Genomic DNA, 20,600 nt, shown 5'->3' with positions numbered 1-20,600 from the left:
TTGTGCTCTGCCCCCTTCCATGTTCTGGCCCTCACAGGTCCTGGTTCCGCTCCTCCCCGCTGTGGCCCCCATGGTACACCCTGGCCATCCTCTCTACCTCCTCTCATGCTCCCCTCCCCACCTCTATTACACTGATCTTAGAGGGGAACTCAGAATCTTCCCTGCCCCCAGTGCCTCTTCCAGATTCTCCCTATGCCACCATCACTCAGTAGCCTCTCCTTGAGGCTCACTCTATCTAAATGTGTCACCCAATCTAGAGAATGGTGGCTGCTGCCTAGAGTTTGCTTCTCAAGCAGTTCAGTCTCTAGCTCTCCTCCCCAGCTCCTGCTCTAGGGGAATCTTGTATTCATGTGGATGCTCCCTTAAACTCCCCAGAATCCAGTTCCTCAAGCTCCTCACTCGGGTCCCACAACCTATTCCTTCAGGCCTTCTCAGCCACACACACACAGGGATGGTCATAGATCATCACCTACTTTTACGATCAAAACTTTAAAATGCGTTTATCTGGACATAACTATCATCTCACCTCTCCCTGTGCCCTCCCCGTTCTAAACCTATTCTTCAGCCTTACTTGTTCTTCTAAGCCCTACACTCTACAAGCACTTCCTCAGCCTTCACCCTCCCAGTCTGGAGCTGATGGCTAACCAATGGGACTCCACGCCATCCTTCACTCTTGGATCTTTTGTCCCCCTCCGCGTCTTATTGCTGATCATGTTTTCCCAAACCTAACTTCGAATCACTCCTACCACATTCCTCATCCATTTCTACTCCTGTGCTGTCTTTTAGAGCTAGAAGACGACGCACAACCATGCTAACTGGGTACACTATAAATTTACATTATCCAGCTTCACCTGGGTCCTCCTTCACTGCGGCAAGGCAGTCCTTTTTTCCTCCCTACTTGATTCCTTAGCTCACTCCCCACAAAAGCTAATTCCTGAAGATTTCTAATCTCTCTCCTCAAGCCTATTTTATCTTGCCCTTCCCCTACTCTCCCAGTGGAGGCCCCTGCCTCTTGCTGAGAAAACTGAGACCCTTTGATGAGATGTGGGCATCCTTCTTTCCATCTCAAAATTCTTTGCCATCAACATCCTGAGGTGGCCGTTCTCCTTGCCGAAGCCCATCCTTCAATACGTGCCTCAACTCTCCTCTTTCTCCAGACTATGCTCTCAATCATCTACTTACTTGCTCTCCTCTCACTCACCCCTTAACTCTCTCCAGTCTAACTTCCAACTTCACCCAACTGTAACTGCTGTCTCCAAAGATACCAATGATCTCTTCACTGCTAAATCTGGTGGTGTTTTCTCTCTCTCTCTCTCTGCAATCCCTTGCTTCTTTTCTTCCAGCCACTTGCAGTTCTCATGCCCAAGTCATTCTTTTTCTCTGAATCTTTGGAGTTTACCTCTCCTTCTGTTTGCTCATACTTTCACCCTCCAGATGTTGTGCCCTCATTAGTTAGGCGGGCCTTGTTTGGTCCTGTCCCTTCAAAAGTCTGGATGCCAACACTGCTGTTGACAGAGGGTAGGAGTGGGGGGTGGGATGGCTGGTATTAGACTCCACCCTCTGCCTTACTCCCTGGTTTAGGTCTCAATCTCCTGGTGGTCCACTGTGGATTCCAGCCTTGACAAGCATCTGTCTTCTCCTCAAACAATCCCTAACGAGGAGTAGGTTCCGTCCCCTGGTGTGGTTTTAGCAGGCCCCAATGGGTATTAAGACTGATTTCAGGTCTCCTGTATAGCATCCCCAATCTCTCCCAGCACAGAATTATCCTGGTCCCTAATTACTGGAGCTCACACTGGCCTGCAAACCCCCTGCTCAGAGCACTGACTGGCTCCCAGACAGTTTACCTTCCTTAGCACGGCTTCTCTCTCCCTCTCTGTCAGCTTTAGGCTGGATTACCTGCACATAATTTGGCTTCCCAGGTATAACCCCTCTCTTCCAGCTTCCACCAACTTCTGGCCATCTTTTTGTGCAATTTTGGACATCTTCATGAGGCCTTTCCTGAGCCTCCCAAAATTAACCCACACCTCTCCTCTATGTGTACACATTATTACCCTGGACTGAATATAAGTTCCTGGAGGGATGAACCTGTTTCACATTTGTCCCCAGAGCTCAAGGCAGTGTCTGGCACAGAGCAGACACTTAATAAATACTCATTAGGTTGATTCAGGTCTGGGGCCCATATTTTAGGAAAGACGTTGACAAACTGGAAAGGAACCAGAGTAGGCTGACCAGAGAATGGGCCGGATGAGGAACTAGGGATGATTGGCCTGAGAAGAGAAGGCTTGGGGGGGACACACAAGAGCGCTTTTGCTAAGTATCTGAAAGGCTGCCACCCCAGTGGCACATTAGATGGGCTCTGCTTGGCCCCAGAGGACAGGACCAAGGGGAGTGGGTGGAACTGCTGGGAGTTAGGCCAGGCTGCCAAGGGAGGCTGGAGTGCCCTCTTACTAAAAGTCTCCATGTCAAGGAGGCTGAATGACTACCCTTTAGGGATCTGGTAGAACAGACCTACAGATGGCCTCAGAGATCCCGGCAACTGTGAGCATTTGTGAAAGCCCTCTATAAAAAGTCCTATGTAAAGGTCACTGAGCACTGTCATTATCCCTGTCAACAATTCGGAGTTGAGTCCACAATCCATAGCTTCTGAGATCTTGCTGCAAGGAACCTCCCCACCCACAGGGCAGAGCATCCACAGCCTCAGACCACTCCTTCTCTCTCCTCCAGAGAAAAAGCTGCCCCATCCCCTCCAAACTCCAGACTGATGAGAAACCCACCCTCTTTGCTCTGTGCCCTAAGCATCTGGGTTTTCCTTGCTGTTTGCTGACCTTGTTTTTCTCCACCATGCCCTCGATCTGATACTGCACAGGGCCAGCGTAATGGGCAATGATAAAGTTGGGGTCTTTGCTGAACTTGTTTCGGCTCAGGCTGGCACTGCTGGACAGGGCACTCTCAATTCGGGTCTGCAGCTGGATGGCATTGGACAACCTATTGAGACGACACTCCTGCACAGAGATAACAGGGCTGGGTCAGTGAGGAGAATGAGGACAACAGAAAGAACAAGGACATTTTACATCTGCATAGTGCCATTACTTTTTATGACTTTTAACCAACCAAGCTTCCTTCCTTCCTTTATCCCTCTATTAGAAGTGCAGCAGCTGGTCATGGGCAACAAAGCTTGGACCTGCTCTGTTTCCTTTCTCCGAGTGGCCCCCCCTCCCCGCCCCACCCAGGGCTTTACAATATTGGACTTAGTTTGGATGCCCACTTCATCTAGCCCACTGAGGCTCAAAACTTCTGAGCTCAAGTGATTCACCAGCATGGTGACCATCGCCCCCTTTCCTTCTCACCTCATTTATGAGGGAACAGATGCTGAGAGGGCTCCCTTCAATCAGGTCCAGGCAGCTCTGATTGTCCTGGTAGCTGATAAAGGACCACTCCAGGCCCTCAGCAGCATATTCCTCCTGGAGCAACAGAAAAGTAGGGTTGGGAGTGAGCAAGGGGAGGGGAGCAGAATTGGCCTGAGCTCCTGGACAGGTTGCCTTATGGTCTGGCCTCTAGAGGACAGGCCCAGTCAAATTTGGGCACTTAGGGAGGCAGCAGCTTGGGGTGAAACCCTGCCTTTTTACCAGAAGGCTGCAGTCAGGAGCACAGAGACAACTAAAGGCATAGGCCAGCGACCTTCCCTCCCCGACCCCTGCCCACAGCTCTGAACCCAGTGTACAATGAGGGGCACAGAGCTGTAGAGTTCCAGGCCAGCTGCCCGCCCTGCACTGCTTCCCACCACCAGCTCCATACTTGCTGGGCCCGCAGGTAGTGAGCCACGAAGTGCTGCTGCAGCTTCTCATTGGCGTAGTTAATGCATAGCTGCTCCAGGTTGTTGTTGGGGAAACATTCAAACCCATACACATCCAGTAGCCCTGAGGTAGAGAAGGGCACAGCAGCAAGGTGTAGGAGAGAAAGCACATAGTTACTGTGAAGGGTGAGGGGGCAGATGCCTTCTCAGAGTCCAAAACTGCAGCCTGACTCCAGCTGTTGGAGCCAGGTGTCCCAAGAGCCACGTACTGGCATGAGCCCGGTACGGTGAATATCAAAGTCAGTGTGAACACTTCTGTTCTAGGATGTGTAAAGCAAACTTTCCCTCCCCAGGGGGAGCACCTTGGCTCTCTGCGTGCCCAGAGCAGACATCGGACACCCAGGCTTCTCTCTGGAGTTTTCATCTCAAAGCTCGCATTCTGCCACAAAGGTATGAAGGAGGAATGGTAGTGCTGTGTGCCCACACTGCCCAAAGAACCAGGACCTAATGCAGGAGTTCTTAACCTTTTTTTTTTTTTAAAATCATGGACCCCTTTTCAGAATGTTTTAAATGTGTAAAATAAAGTACAGAGGATTACAAAGCAAACCAATCATATTGAAATGCAGGTTTAAGAATACAACACCTCCCCCCTACCCCAAAGTTCACAGACCCTAGGTGAAGGCCCTCTGGGACAGGAAGTGAAGTTCAAAGGTGTGGGAGAGTGGAAAGAGCCCTGGGCTTGGAGCTAGAGCACTCGAGTTCAAATTCAGATAATCTTGGTAAAGTACCTCCATCTCTCCTCCTCTATGAGTGGGTTGGACTAGGTAACCTTAGGGTCCCTGCCAGCCCCAAACCTGTGTTCCTATGATGAACACACCTGGCTCATACCTGGCCTCCTGCTTTCCGGTGGGTCTACAGAAGCCTGACACTCAGTCAACTTGACTCCCCAATACCTTTCCCTTTCGTTCTCTTAATTCAATACATTTTCGTTTTCACTTGGCCAGGCACTACTCTAGGTACCAAGGATACAGCAAAAACAAACCCCACAAAATAGTCTCTGCCCTCAAGCAGTTTATATCCTACAAGGATGATAACATACATATGTTAATTAGCAAATATGAACTGGAGGAGCAGAACTTAGGGAAATCAAGGAAAGCCTCTTGAAGGAAGTGCACCTGAGCCTTACAGAGAGAGTGTTTCAGGAAGTGGAGGTGAAGAGGCAAAGGAGAAGGCAGAAGCATGGAGCAGGAAAATGGAAAGTCATTCACAAGGAACATCAAATGAGTCAATTTGGCTGAAGCAGAGAGTATGTGGAGGGAATGGTATGTAATTCGCCTGGAAAGAGACACCAAAGCCAGACTGTGAAGGGTTTTAAATGCCGAGCCAAATTTGTATTTTTATATCTTAAGAGTTTTGTATTCTAAAAGCAACAGGGAGCCACTGAAGCCTCTTGAGTCATGGAGTGCCATGCTCAGAGGTAGGCTTCCTCTCACTCTGTTAAGTGTGTGGGAGACTGATCAGATAGGGGAGACTAGTTAGGAGGAACTAAGTGAGGGCAGTTGTGGCGTAGGAGTGGAGAGAAAGGGATGGGGCAAGAGATATGGGAGAAGGAGAACTGATGAGATTGGAAAGAGGCAGGAGCAGTGAGAGAAGACTGTCCAGTCTAAGTCCTGGGACAGGCTTTGTAATGACATCCCCCTGAAGACTAGGAGAGACAACTATTTCTTCACCAGGAAGCATCTGGCCGCTGTACAGAGCCAGCCTGGCCTCTTCCTTGCCCTCCATCTTACACTCCCCTCCATGCACCCTAGCACCCGGGGCCTCCTTGCCCTTCCTCACACACAGCACTCCATCTCTCTTCTCCATGCCTTTGCAATGGCTGTTCCTCATGCCTCCAATGCCCTCCCCTCCTCATCTTCAGGGGCCTTTCCCAGCCCGCCCAGCAGCTCATATCTCACCCACTGAGATTGCTTTTCATCTTCTCCAAAGAGGACTTGGATGTTTTTCATGCTGTCTCCTCCATTAGAATGGGAGCAGGGACACTGTTTTTGCCTTTCTTTCACATCCTCAGCACTTGACACAGTGCCTGGCACATGGAATAAGCCCTCAATAAATGCATCATCTAGTCTAAACCCCTCGTTTTGCAAAAAGGGAAACTGAAGAAGTGACTTGCCCAAGGTCACGCAGGGAGTTTGGTGGCATGGCTGGGACTAGAACCCCCTTCCTGACTCTCGGTCCAGTGCTCTTTCCAGTCTCCCGACACTGCAAAGCAAAGGCCCTCGGGAGGGCCCTGGGCTAGGGAGGCAGCTGAGTCAGTGAGGAGAGGAGGCAGAAGAACACAGTACCAATGAAAGTGGTCCAGGTGGAAGGCTCTGCACAGATGCTCCCGTTGATGACCGACACCAACCAGTCAAACAATCTGCAGAGGGGAGTGATGGTGAGCTCTGAGGGCAGGGGTCTAGTGAAGCAGTGCCCCCAGGGAGGAGTGGTGCTCCCTGGGGAGAAGCAGCGGCACCCCCTGGGGAGGAGCAGTGCTCCTGGTTTCCCCGAGGTCTGCGTGGCTCCAGAGAGGCCAGAGCAGTGGCCATCAGCCAGAAGTGGGGGCAGGCTGGCCTACTCACCGAGCATAGGTGACTTTGGCCAGACAGTCTCTCCTGGTCTCACATTCAGCCCGGGAGCAGGGCTTCCTGAAGACCTGCTGCTGCTTTCCGGCTGTGATCATTCGGACTCGGAGTGTCTCCAATAGCTCCTCCTTGGGGATCTGGAGCAGAGAGGCCGTCGTCATCACAAAACCTGGTTTGGGGACCATAGCTATGGTTATCTGCGGGTAGTGGGTCACAGAGGATGGCAAAACCCCCAGGCCCCTGCTGGATGTGCAGGTCCTGGAGGAGATGGGGGAAGGAGCTCGGATACCCTTGCAGCCCCTGATGGGGGGGCCCATTCACCACCACCATGCCATTGCCCAGTATGGCAGACTAGAGGACTAGGGGGAAGGACTGGAGATGGAACTCTCATCGTTCATTAGCGATGGGCATCCGAGTCAGGCTTCAAATGCCACTTCTCTCTCCCCACCCTCTCTGCCCAGATTCAGCACACCTCCCCTGACACTGACTCTCCTTCACCCACCCTGCAGGGCACTGGCCTGCTGTGGCTCTGAGACAGATGCGTCCTATCTCATTGGCATGCAAGCTTGGCTCTTGGGAGCTGACCCAGAGTTCTCAGGGTGCCCAGCCAGGGGGTGGTGAGCTCCTTCCCCTCTTACATTTAGCATCTTCCTGTGGCTGGCAAACCTGGGATTCATCCTCTGAGTCATCAAAATGGATATTCCCGAGGTGTAGCAACCCTGATAAAACCTGCAGAGACAGCACGAGAGGGGATCGTGTCTCCTGGAGACCAACTCAAGCCCTGGGCCAAGGAGGAGACACCCATCTCCAAAAGCTTTTGTGCGCTCACAGCTCAGGTTTACCACTCAATGGTGGATAACAGGGGACCCCATGACCTCTGGCCTAGGGGAGGGAAAGGAAGGAGTTTCTCTCCTTGCTCAAGAGGCTGCAGGGGCAGGCTGATAGAGCTGCTCCTGGCTGGCCAAGTCCCAGGTGGTTCCTTTTTTAATCTCACTGCTGGGAGGCGAAGGGGGGGGGGGGGTGCTGTCCTTCTCTTGCCCTCCTCTCGACCACTGTGTGCCTCATTTCTGTAGAGATGCAGACAGAAAGAGCTTGATAGCTACAGTGAATCCTGGCCTCACAGATGCCTTACTGCTCTCAATCCACTAAGTGTGACAACCTTGTAGGCATGACCCCTAAAGTGAAAGCTAGCTTCAGGTTCCCCAGGCCTGAGTACCCCAGATCCGGGGGGCCAGGGGGCATGATCCTCTCACAGTCGTCCAACTTCCTTCCTTGATGAGGCTCCTAGAGGACCATCCACATCCAATGGGCAATATTAAAAACAATTCAGAGGACATACCACCTCTGCCCTAGGACCAGCTTGGGACCCTGTTCACTAATGCCCTGACCCTGTCCTGAGGCATCTGTCTGCTCCTCTGAGTCTCAGCCTTCTTGTACTGGGCCTGCAGTAACCAGACCCCTCCTGTTCAGATGGATTCCTGCCTAGCTCTGGACTGCTGCTACCCACACTCAGGCAAGCTCTGCCCATTTCAAAGATTGTTTAGGCCCAGGCATTGCCCAGCAATCTTCATCGGCTGGCTGACTGAGAAGCCTAGAGCTCCATGGGGATATGTACTCATCAGCTGGCCCCAAGGCACTGGCAGAGGCCTCATCATAGCCATGTGCATCAGAGGGAAGACAGACCATCTCCCCAGAGTTCAGCCATTGGAGCTCACTGGGTGATCCTGTTGCCTCAAAAGGGGATAAGTCCCAGGCACCACGTTTCCAGCTGCAGAATCTCTTGTCCAGGACTATCTAATCTCCTTCCCCAAATTAAGTGCCTGTTTTTTCTCCTGACCTTAAAGATGTTGTTCTGTGTGGAGTGGTCAATGCCCAGGTGAAGCATTGCATCTCTGGTCACTTCAAAGCAGTCCTCTGGAAATAAAACAAAACACCCATGTCAGACATGGACTTCAACTACACTGCCTGGGTCCCAGACTTGAGGAGGCAGGCGGAGGAGGCCTAGAACCCAGATGCTATTTTGCCCCATGGAGTCAGGGTATATCGGGCTCAGTTCCCATGCCTGTTGCCACACCAGGGCCCAGAAGCCCAGGGCTCTTCTTACCTTCCAAGGTCCTCTCAGAATTGGGCAGCCAATGGAAAGCTGCTCCCTCAGGCAGGTGCCACTCTAACCTTTCACTTGAACTGGCTCCTTTGGTAATCTGGGGAACCAGAAATGTGACAATGAGATGTCTGGATAGATAACTGTACATGAACCCCACAGACAAGGGCCTGTGGGCAGGATGCTGATATATTCACTGCAGGCAGGGCACTGTAAGAGGCACTGAAGGATAAAAAAGGCAGAGACAGCTCCCAATATCACATCACATGGGGAGAACTTCTGCTCCACATCCTATTCCAGAGGTGGTGAGCAATAGCTTGATAAGTAATCGGAGGCTAATGCCTATCCTGACTCCGAGGTCTTGCTTTGGCAGTCATTTCCCCCACTCCCAAGTATATTCGGTCTCTCTTTTTCCAGCAGTTTCTTTCCATCTGTTTCCAATCATTCGTGGTTTCTTCAATCCTAAAAAAGCTTTCCCCTGATGTTTCTAGCCTTGAGGCAGCTCCATTTCCACTTCTCTCTTCCCCTTTTTGCTGCCAAACTTCTTGTCTACACCCAACACTTCCATTTCTTTACTAGGCCTGGGGTCTCCTCCATTGCCTTGCATTATGGTTTTGGTCCCACCACTCTCCTGGATCTGCTTTCTCAAAGGTCACTCAGGATGTCTAATTACCAAATCCCTTAGGCTTTTGACACAATCGACCACCTCCTTCCTACCAGATGCCTCCTTTCCTTTAGTTTCAGATACCATATTCTCCTTGATCTTCTCCTGAATGCATGATGTGGGTATTACCCAGGGTCCCCCCGCACTATGCTTCAACTACCACCTCCATGGAGATGACTCACAATCTGTATCTCCAGTCCAGAACTTTCTCTTAAGTTCCAGATCCACCTCTCCAATGGTCTACAGGACTGTCCCAAAGACGGCTCAAACTCAACATGTTCAAAACGAAGCTCACCTTTTCCTCTGGTGCCACCATTTACCCAGTCTGCCCATTTCTGCAAGCTTGGGGGTATCTTTAGCTCTTTCTCATTCAGCTGCCAAGCTGATTTCACTTCTTTCTGTACTATCTTCCACATCTATTTCTTCTCATTTTTTCTCCCTTGCTCCCAACTAGCCTAGCACAGTCTTTCATTTCCACCCCCCTACTGCAACAGCCTCCTAACAGGCCTGCCCGCCTCAGTCCTCGTTCCCCTTCAAGCACCTTTACGTAGCTGCCACGATGCTCGTTTGGGCACAGATCTGGATGCTAATGTCACTCTGCTCAAAAACACTTTCAGTGGTCTCCACTGAGTCTATGGAATAAAGTTTCCATACCTTTGCTCAGCTTTCAGGGCCTCTCACAATCTTCCATTTATAGGATCTTGCATTTAAAGCTGGAAGGGACCTTAATCCAATCACTTTGTTTTTTCCATCTAGTCCAACTACTTTGTTTTACATATGAGGAAACTGAGGCAACTAAGCGGTTCAGAGACTTGCCCAGGATTGCACCTAGTGAGTATCTGAGCTAGCAGTATGAACCCAGCACTCACTGACTCCAAGTCCAGCGCCTGGACTAGTCTCCTATCCCTCGCCACCCTGCCTTTACAGAGTCATATTGTTCATTTTACCACCAGTTGCTTCACTTGGTTTTGACTCCATGAACACCCTGCTCCCTGCGCTGGGCCCTCTGATGTTCCCCCAGCCCATTTTTCAGCTCCTTTGAGGATAGGGACTGTCTTGTATCCCCAGAGCTTAGCACAGTGCCTGCCACACAGGAGAGACTTAATAAATGTCTACTGACCAATGACTATAACCCTGACCTTAAGAGTCTGCATTCTAGTCAGACTGAACTATTTCCTGCTCCTGAGTAGGCACCATCCTTTCACACCTCCGTGTCTTTGCTCACGCTGGTCCCTATATCTGGAGTGTCTGAATTCTTTCCCTCAAGTATTCCTATCCCTCCTTTAAAGGTCATCTACGATGTCACCTCCTCCAAGAAGTTCTTCCTGATGATTCTGGTCTATGATAGCCTACACCGGCCCTTTCCCTCAAGTCTTCAAAGTACTTTGATACTTCTCTCACTTAAGACAAGGTACAGCTAGGTGGCACAGTGGAGGGAGTGCTGGGCCTAAAGTCAGGAAGACTATCTTTCTGAGTTTAAATCCAGCCTCAGACCCTTACCAGCTGCGTGACCCTGGGCAAGTCACTTAACCCTATTTGCCCGAGTTTCCTCACTTGTAAAATGAGTTGGAGAAGGAAATGGCTAATCACTCTAGTATCTATGCCAAGAAAACACTAGATGGGGCCACAAAGAATCTGACACAACTGAAAAACAACTCAGGACTTAACATTCGGTAGTCCAGTCATTTGTGTTTATAGCTTATCTTCCTACTAGTCTGTAAGCTCCTGAGGACAGGGACCTTGTCTGATCAAACTTTGGGTCACCTCCATCTCTATGACAGTGGCCTGTATCCAGCAGACACCTAATAAATGTGGATGGGACATCCCAATAAAAGAGTCTTCCTTAGTTAATTCTGGCAATTAGAATCATTCCGTAGTCAGAGGTGATCTGCCTCCTCGGGCCTCATACATTAGTTCAGGACACTTCTCTTTTGACACCCATCTGAGGGGGATCTCATGGGGCATATATTTGCAATCTGGACATTGAAGGTCTAACAGATGATCCAGGATTCACAACTAGAAGATCTTTATCTAGCCCTTAGTCTGCTACTTATCACTTTGGGCAAGTCACTTAACGAGTCTTAACATTCTCACCTGCCAAATGGGAATAATGTTTGTCTTCCCTACATCACAGGTCTAATCCTGAGGATCAAATGTAAAGAACCCTGTAACTGTAACATGTAATTTAAAGTCAGCTATCATTGTTATTAAATAATTTGACAGTTAATCATGCGTAGATCTATATACAAGTGTTAGGAAAACCAATGGGATAACAGAAGTGGCCAGAACCAGTTAGGATTTGTCGAAGAAAACATCCTAAAGGAGGTGACTTGAAATGGAGGGTAGCAGGGAGAGCAGCAGGTCCCTTTGGGGCTACCAAAATCAACAACTGTGAAGTATATGGCAAAGAGCATCATTATTTACAGCCCCAGGACAGGACCTGGAACCCAGTGCCTGGCACAGACCTGATAGAAAATATGAAAATTCCTCTCCCGTGGGGCCTGGTAAGCAACTCGAGTTTTCTCCAGGAGGTATGTCTGGACAGAGGCCCCAGTCATCTGCTGAGCTCTAGGGAGGAGAAGGTGGATATGTGGATGCAAAGCCCAAAGATTGTTGGCCCCCACATGGACTGACCATGAACCCCACAAGCCTGTGGATGACACTGAGGGACGCAAAGTAAATAGCCCCTACCCCTCAAAGTGCTGCATGCAAAAAGGGTGCAAGGAGGGTCACTTTTCCCATGTGAATTTAGAAATGCATATACTTTAGTGCCAGAAAATCCTGCTCTCCATAACAGAGACATCTCTTTTGTGATGAGCCAAGCCGTATGTATCCAGTGAAGGCCTGAGGCCTCCAGAGGACGGCAGCATCCTGAGCATACCCAGGGCACACATGTGCCTTGTATAAGCCACAAGGTCCAGAACTCAGGGCCAATGGCTGGGAGCAGGGACAGACCAGGGCTGGGGGACCCAGAGCTGTTAAGCAAATAAGGACAGAAAGAGGAGCCTGTGAGCAAGCAAGGACCTGAAAAGAGAAGCTCTGCTGGTACCCTCTTCCTCCAGACTCCCACCCTTGTGCCCAGGTCAGACAGGCTCCTTCTCTGGAGGGACATCAGCCCAAGCCAAACTGCTAGGTCCTAGCCAGCCTGCTTCTCTGCAGAACAAGGGCCATCCATGGTCATGGTGGCCAGGACCCTGCCTTTCTTTAGTGGTCCTGTTCTGGGTCCCTGGGGAACACCTCCCCGCCAGGGGTGACCCACAGCACAGCCCAGGACACAGGCTGCACCTGCACAGGGTACCTGCTGAGCTGGAGCTGGATGTACTTCCCAAAACGGCTGCTGTTGCTATTGCGGAGTGTACAAGCATTCCCTAAGAAAGAAGGAGAGTCATCAATATTCTCTCTTCCCTCAGCCACAGCTTCCTGTCCACCAGTCTGTGCTCCCCTTCCTTCTCTGAGCTACCATGTCCCAGGGTGAAGTCAGTGACAGCGCCCTCCCCTCCTGATGCTCCCATTTGGAGAGAGCTATCCTACAGTCAGAAAAGACAGGTCTGGGGCAAGGGAGTGCAGACTGCAGAAAGAGAGATTCAGGCTAGATAAAAGTGAAGACTTCTTGACCAGCTGAGGCAAGAGGGTCCCCCTTTATGAGGTGGGGGGCCTAGTCTTTAAATACAGTACTTGTTCAAGAACAGCTGTGGTCTGCTGCCCAAAGAACAGTCAAGTGTCCTCCTCAAGGTCCCTTTCCAGACCTGTGGTGCTATTATCATAGCCAACTACAGTGATATCATTGTGCCTGTGTTTGTCTAAGCTGAGGGAGCCCTGGATCACGGGGCTCCAGGGTCCTAGAGAGGGCAGAGAAAGGCTGTGTCCCCATACAGCTGAGGACAGCCTGACAGTGTTTACCAAAAGCCTCCATGACTGGATTAGAATCCAGGACTCTCTTCTCGATTCTCTCCACTGTCTCATGGGTCTCCTGAGAGGCAGAGGAATTGGTGACTGTGGCATAGAACTTCATGAGGCACCGAGAGGTCCAAGTCTGCGGAAGAAGACAACCTCATGGTGGTCATGCCCTGTCATGGGTCTGCCAGTCAACAAGCATTTATTAAGCACTTACTATGTGCCAGGCATGGTGCTAAGAGCTGGGAATACAAAGAAAGGTAAAACCCTTGTCCCCTGACCTCCAGGAACGTATATTCTTAACGGACAACATGTAAAAGATTAGGTACATACAAGCTATATACAGAGTTGATGGAAGGCATTGGTAGCTGGGGGGTGAGGTGCGGCTGGGGGGGGGGAGGACTAGGAAAGGCCTTCTGCAGAAGGTGCCATATGAGCAGAAGCCAGAGAAACAAAGAGGCAGAGTTGAGGAAGCAGCAACAGTTCAGCAGGAAGGACAGCCAGTACAGGACAGGTCCACCCACACTGGTGTGCCCTGGAGAGGAAGCTGAGGGTCTCTGAGGTCCCTCCTGGCTCTGGATCTCTGATCTAATGACCCCCAGCATGAAAGCAGGAGGGTTTGGGTTCCAGAGCCCTGAGCTGGGGCATCAGGAGAGCCATGCTCTAGTCTAGCAGACTTTACTAGGTGGCCTTCTTCAAGTTACTGAAGCTTTACAGGCCTGTTTCCTCACCCCAGGAGGTGGGCCTGCCCAGCCCACTTCTCAGGAATGTAGGGAGGGTATGGGGATCAAATGAGATCATAAACTGAAAGGGAATTTTAAAAGTTAAATTACTCAGGTAAGGAAAGCAGTCCAGGTGAGGACAGTGAAGGAAGCAGGCAGCCCGTGCTGGCGGGGCCTCTGGGACAGGCCTGCTCGGACTGGTTATGCCACTCTCTGGCTTTCAGCCTTATGAAATCTTTTTCATTGCAGCTCCTGCCAGACAGGGGCCTCTGTCTCTAGAGTAACACCCTCTCAGTGGTTCCCTCCCATCTCCATCAGCCCTTCCCATAACCTTGGAAACTTGGAATCAGGTTGGGAGGAGGGGAGCCAGCCTGTCCCCAAGGATAAGAATGCACAATCTAAGAGATCATGACATCACAGAATATTAGTGCTAAAGGGGTGCTCTGAGGTCATCTAGGTCAACTCTGGTATTGCACAGGTGAGGAAACTGACACCCAGAAAGGGAACCTAACTTGCCAAAAATCACGCACCTAGGGAGTAGCATAACCAGGCCTAGGACACAGGCCTCTCCTGACCTACAGTTCTTTTTTGGGCAGCTCATAACACAGGAGATAGAGCCCTGGGCCTGGAGTCAGGAAGACCTGAGTTCAAATCCAGCTTCACACATCCAGCTGTGTGATACTTGTAAGTCACCTCGCTTTTCCTCAACTGCAAAATGAGGGTAATCATAGCATCTACCTCCCAGGCTGTGATAAGGATCAAAAGAGGTATTTGTTCTGTGTGCCTGGCACATAGTAGGCATTTAACAAATGCTTATTCCCTTCCCTTTCTGCCCCTCCTACTCTAGGGTTGATTGAACACAGAACTGAGAAAGCAGCCAAAGATACCCCTAAAAAGGGCTGGAGCTTCCACTGTGGGTAGACAATCAAACGCCAAGGAGAACAAGGCATGTCTGTTACCTTTCCTGCTCCACTCTCCCCACTAACAATGATGGACTGGTTGACAGGCTCCAGCAAGCTCTTGACATTCCTGTAGGTTTGCTCGCCCACGGTGAAGATATGAGGCTTTAATTTCTGAAACACCCAAGGAACCCAACATATTAAAGGGATACACAAAGCAACTCTCTTCTGAGATAAGCGATCCACTGTGTCAACACTGAGATGGGTAAAGGTGCAAACACTAAGTTGAGAAGCATGCCCCTCTCTACCACCACCCCCAGCCCTGCCCAGCCCAGCAGGAAGACTTACTGGAAAGATCAGAGACCATCCCCCAGGCTTGCCCATCACTACTCCCCCTGCCCCTACCTCCGCCTCTTACCCCAAAGGTGCAGCCTGACCAAGACAACATTTCTCCAGCTATTCATACTCTGGCTTAATGATTTTCTTCTGTTTTCTCTACCTTTCCTCTAGGAGCTGTGTTGGACTGGAGACCGTCAGCTCCTCTAGGACAAGGGACCCCACTTGTGTGAGTCTCTAAGGGCAGTGCACGAGTCTGTGCTTGCTGCTACTTTATGACACCATGATACAAACAGGGCAAGGGGTGAAGGAGTGAGCCAAGCTTGCCTGGAGTTGAGGTGCCATGTGGTAGTCCCTCATCAGCTCAGGGCAGTAGAGGTAAGGGACAGGTTTAAAGGGGTTCAGAGCCACAAGGGTACAGCCAGCATTGGTGTAGAACACATCCACTTGGTACCTCTCCTGCAGACACCTCAAGACTGAGACAGATGCATTGTTAATGAAGTACCCAGCATGCTTAAGCGAGTGAGCACATGCAAACACTCTCAGAGCTCTAACCCATCCTCCCCTGCCACAATCAGTCAAATGCTATTCTATACACTCTGATTCAACTCAGATCTAATGAAAATGAAGCCCACCTAGGAATGGCCCCAGCCCTGAGAGACCCAAGCTGGGAGAGATGTAAACCGGCAGTCCTGGCTTGGGATTCTGGGTCCCACCAACCTGGCCTTGGGACAGAATGGGCCTAGGGAAGATAGACTAACTACTCCTAAGGCCCCGCACCTCATCAGAGGTTTGCTTCCTACCTATTGCTGGAGTCACAGGGTTCACTTTGGTGAGGTCGTCCAGCTCAGCCAATTGGATCTCACTCCCCAAGAAGACTTGTAGATCTTCCCTGAGAGGGTCACTGCCATAGGGGAGGGAGCTCATGTCTTGGCCATTGACCTGGGAAACAGAAAGGAGAAAGCAGATGGGCACTGTGTTATGGAGAGAGTTCCACAGTCCTTGCCTTTCCTCTCATCAGTGGGGAAAGGCTCAAGGCCCTGTTATAGGCTCTGACCACCTCAAATTCTTCTATGTGCAGACCATGCAAACAAAAAGGCAAGCCACAAGAACCATTTGTGCAAAAATCCAAACCAGCCCAGTATCTGGAAGCCTTTCAGTCTTCTGTTTGTAAATAGGGCTGGCTGGCAACAGACCAGGGAGAAAAGGAGAAGGAAACAAGGGAGAACAAGTACAAATTCTGAAAAGTTTATAACTTAAAACCCACATTCCTCCAGGGTTTTCCTAAAGAAATTGTTTGGTTTGTTAGTGACCTCCCTACCTTGCTGCTGGGGCCTAGAATTAGCCCAGCAAATCTCCTCTGACTCTGTATCTCATAGAGGAAGAACTCAGTTCAGGGGGTCTTAGATCATTGTCTGGTGGAGGAAAAGTTCTCCCCAACTCTCCCATCTGGTTGCTGACATTCGTCATGTTCCCATCTTTCATCTCCTGGAGCCAATCTCATCTACACCAATTTATACCCTCCCTTCTCTCTTCACTTCATCTTGGACCCCAGGAGTGAAAAAGAAGGGAATACCTGTTTTCCCAGAAATGATGACGTAGTAGGAAGATGGAGAACTCAAGTCTGGTGTGTTCTCCTCCTCCTGACCTCCTGGAACTCTTGATCCTTTCAAGATGAAAGTGCAAACTTGCCATACAAGACCTTATCTGACTACTACTCTTCCCCCCGAAAAAACCCAAAAAGTTCTTTTGTAATATTTAAAATCTGCATACATGTGGCTTCCCCCTGGTAGAATGTAAGCTCCTTGAGGACAGGCTGTTTTCCTTTTTGTCTTTGGATCCCCAGAGCCCAACAGAGTGTTGGCCCTAGGGTAGGTGCTCAAGAAATGCTTGTGAAGTTGAAATGATTAGGAATTAAGGCATTCAAATTTGAAGACAATGTTGAAAGCCAAAAGCATTGAAGTTAGGATACCTACAAAGGTATGGCAGGTTGGGGGTTGGCCAGCTGCTTTAGGCCCCTAAATTCAAGGGGCCAAGACAATAAAAGACTCCCCTGCCCAGAGATGACAGGACACATTCCACAAGTTGTTCGTTCTGAAGGTCAAGGGACCTGGCTGATGAGAGTATGGATAGAACCGGACACATCTTTTCCCACTGCTGCTTGGTGGTATCACCCTAATGGTAACAGTCTTAATCTAGAGATGACTCTGCAAGCCAATGACTTTTGTCTAGAGGTCAATTTCCTGCCCTTTTCAACAAAGTCAAGTTACTTCCTACCTCCCTCTTGTTCTCATCACTTTAAGATTTGGGCGCAGGGGTTCAAACAGATGTCTGAGGGTTCTTCAGTTTTGACAGCCTGTTTACTGACACTCTTTGTAAAAGTCTCTTTCCCCCAGAACTTGTCCAGTTAGCACAGACCTTCCCCATCCCAACAGTGGCCTCTCCGACTACTCAGCAAGCTGAGGTGGGTGCAACCCATCCTTCCGTTCTCCTCTTTCTCTCTCCACAACATTGTGTTCCCTTCGTAGGGCCAGCAGGGAGAGAAAGTCACCCTGAAACAGGGCAGGGGAGTCCCATGGCTCCCAACAGACAATGCTGGCCTTGTTCCTCATAGCCTGGGATGGTTTCTGCTTTGAAAGGGGTGGAGCCATACACATACCAGTTAGACCAACACCTAGGTTGGGTCTTTTCCAAGGTATGAGATTTGTCCAGGACCCTCTTTTAAGTTTTCCTGAGTCTCTTTCTGGAAGGAACCTGAACTTGTAATGTTGGGTTTCTTGGGAGCCATACACGTCTAGGTGCAAATGGTGCATTCTCTGTTCTGAGTCTTTTTTCTGGATATGCTGCCTCCCAGAAAAAGGACCCGCCAACCCACTGGGTTCCACTTCTCTGGAATGGAGGCGGCCTCAACTGCCCATTATATATATGTCCCACTCCAGCCGTGCTTTACCCTCTGTCTCCTTGACAATCACCTTGGGGCCACCCAGTGTATCACCCCAACCCCCTTCAGTTCTGGAGCCAAAATCAAATCAACTGTGTCACTGCTCCTGAAAAGGGCGTGGCAATCTAATCATCCCAGTAACTTTCTAAACCAAAATATTCCTCAAGGTCACCACACCTGTGAGCTTCTCAAGGGCAGGGACAGTCTCATTTTTTCTTACTACAGTGCGTGACAAATGCTTCTGCATTCATTCATTCACTATGGCCCAATCCAAATGAATACCAAAGGCTATCCTGCATCAGAGCACCAGCGAGGAACTTAGAAAGGGGATCAATCGCCAAAAGAAATTATGACAATAACCATAATGAGAAGAACAAACCCCAAATGGTTCATTTGCCACTGTCTTGGAAGAGGGCCACCTGGCTACCCCCTCCCAGGCAGTGGATGGAAGTAGGCGATTAGAGAGGTCCTGGAGGATGGCTATGCAGGAACTCCAGCTCCAGGTCTCGAGGAACCTTTACCACACTCCAGGGTGGCTGCTGACCTCTCTGCTGCTTGTGGTACCTCACACCACCCCCTCAGTCCTCAGCCTCCCACAGTAAAGCTCCTGTCTGAACTGCTCTACAGAACTACTCCTTACAAAGTGTCTTCAACACCTTCTTTAACCACTAAATCCAATGGCCTTGTTTCAGATCTTATCCCCCTGGACCTCTCTGCAGCATAGAACATAAGCAAGCACCCCTCTCCCATGGGATACTCTCTTTGAAAAGCTTCTGAGATACCCACCATTCTTCTGATGCTCCTTTTTCAAGCCCTTGCTCTCTCCTGGGTCCCTTCATAGGGCCACTCCTCAAGATTCTGTCTTCAGCCAATCTCCTTCATGTCCACGGCATTAACTACTAATTTTGGGGGAAAGTATACCTCAAATCTGCAACTCCAGCCCCCCCCCTTCAATGAGTCAAACTGCCTCCTGGGACACTTCCACCCAGATGATTCATGGCACTGTACCCTTTGGCTGGTCCCAAATGTTATTTTTCTCCAAAGCCTGCTCTTTTCTCCTCGTCTTCCTATGTATATTAGTGACATACCCAATTTCACTCGAAGCCTTTGGTATCTTTGATGACTCATTTCCGTCATCACCCATGTCAAATTAGCTGCAAAGGCAACCCCAATTCTACCTATACGACATCTTAACACTTTCTGCTTCTGTTCCCTCTATTCTTCTCTCATGTGCCACTTATTGCAATAACATCTTAATGGGCCTTTCTACTTCTCCTCTCCTCCACTCCCTTCGAACCTAACCTCCATACCACTGTACAACAACATCCCTAAGACTACTGTGCTATAAGGAATGATGAGCAGGCTGCTTTCAGAAGAACCTGGACTTATACGGACGGATGCAAAGTGAAGTGAGCAGAACCAGGAGACCACCGTACACAGTAACAGCAATACTGCACAATGAACAACTATGAATGACTTAAGCTATTCTCAGCAAGAAAATGACTCAAGATAATTTCAAAGGACTCATGAGGAAAAATGCTATTCCAACTCCAGAGAAAGAGTCTGAATGCAAATCAAAACATAGTATTTTTCACTTTCTGTATTTTTTTCCCTTTGGGTCTGTGTCTTCTTTTACAACATGACTAATATGGTAATATATTTTGCATGACTGAACATGTATAACCTATAATAAATTGCTTATCATATCAGGGAGAGGGGAGGAGAGGGAGGGAGAAAATCTGAACTCAAAATTTAAAAAAAGAATGTTAAAAATTGTCTTTACATAACACCCAAAGTTCTAACTGAAATGAAGTTACCTCCCCACAAACAGCCAGCGCCTTCTCTCCTTGTTGTCGTTACTTTTACTGTTTACCATGTTCCCCACCCCCTCACCACTGCTCCCTCCCTACCATGCGCTGGCAGTCAATGCATCCTTCTGAAGTGAAACTTGACCTTGAGATTCACCTTCTGAAGATGCTCCCTTGACAAGCATTTCTAGTTTGTTTTCAATACCGATAGTCTATGCCTTTGGATACACCAGGGAGTCGACACCAAAGTGGCTGCAAACTCCTCCGGGTGCCTGCCACAGCTGCTCCTAAATCAGAACGGGAAGCACCTTTCTCACAGTCCAAGAAGCAGCTTTCTCAGCCTCTTCTACACTGAACCTACCTCAACCAAAACAGATGTTCTGGGGGAGGAGAGGTCTGGATGGGGATGTCTGTCACATCTGAGTCAAAGCCCCGGATTTCACTCTTCCCTAGGAGCCCCAGCCCTCTATGGTGCAGCTATGCCTCAAACTCAGGGACAAATGAGGCAGGGGCTATTAAAGATGACACACAGAAGAAAGCTAAGAAGGATGACTGAACTGCCTGAGACCACACACTGTGTCACACTTACCCCAACCCAGCTCTCCCGACAGTTGGCTAAGCCCTTAAGGTCTCAAGGATATCTGTGGAAGATTTTATTTCACATTTAGAAAAAGAAGACAAGGTTTTCCATTTCTACAGCTCTCCCAGGAAGATAGGGTCCTTTTTGTCACTAATTAGAAGGGACCCTGTGGGCTAATGGAAAGAACACAGGACTGGAAGAAAGGGCATCTGGGGTTTGGCTCCAGCTCTCTAATTAT

General features: G+C 49.6%; 1 protein-coding gene across 5 annotated transcripts in view; it reads right to left on the bottom strand.

Annotated features, from left to right (window-relative positions):
* MYO19 (myosin XIX) overlaps positions 1–20,600 on the bottom strand; it is a 37,405-nt gene that overhangs the window by 12,332 nt on the left and 4,473 nt on the right. For 3 of the 5 annotated variants that reach the window (XM_036754665.1, XM_036754667.1, XM_036754669.1), the window contains exons 3-16: positions 15,837–15,975; positions 15,361–15,509; positions 14,758–14,871; positions 13,083–13,215; positions 12,481–12,550; positions 11,648–11,750; positions 8,522–8,618; positions 8,255–8,331; positions 7,056–7,146; positions 6,415–6,586; positions 6,139–6,212; positions 3,796–3,917; positions 3,348–3,461; positions 2,826–3,002 (exon numbers count right to left, since the gene is read on the bottom strand). In XM_036754665.1, coding sequence (XP_036610560.1) covers positions 2,826–3,002; positions 3,348–3,461; positions 3,796–3,917; positions 6,139–6,212; positions 6,415–6,586; positions 7,056–7,146; positions 8,255–8,331; positions 8,522–8,618; positions 11,648–11,750; positions 12,481–12,550; positions 13,083–13,215; positions 14,758–14,871; positions 15,361–15,509; positions 15,837–15,975 — 1,632 coding nt within the window. Of the gene's footprint in view, positions 1–2,825; positions 3,003–3,347; positions 3,462–3,795; positions 3,918–6,138; positions 6,213–6,414; positions 6,587–7,055; positions 7,147–8,254; positions 8,332–8,521; positions 8,619–11,647; positions 11,751–12,480; positions 12,551–13,082; positions 13,216–14,757; positions 14,872–15,360; positions 15,510–15,836; positions 15,976–20,600 lie in introns of those variants that run through there. The other 2 variants (XM_036754668.1, XM_036754670.1) reach the window with 2 other exon arrangements.

Source organism: Trichosurus vulpecula, chromosome 4 (assembly GCF_011100635.1).
Source record: "Trichosurus vulpecula isolate mTriVul1 chromosome 4, mTriVul1.pri, whole genome shotgun sequence".
In the NCBI taxonomy this organism is placed as follows: domain Eukaryota; kingdom Metazoa; phylum Chordata; class Mammalia; order Diprotodontia; family Phalangeridae; genus Trichosurus; species Trichosurus vulpecula.
This window is presented reverse-complemented; position numbering and strand designations above follow the sequence as displayed.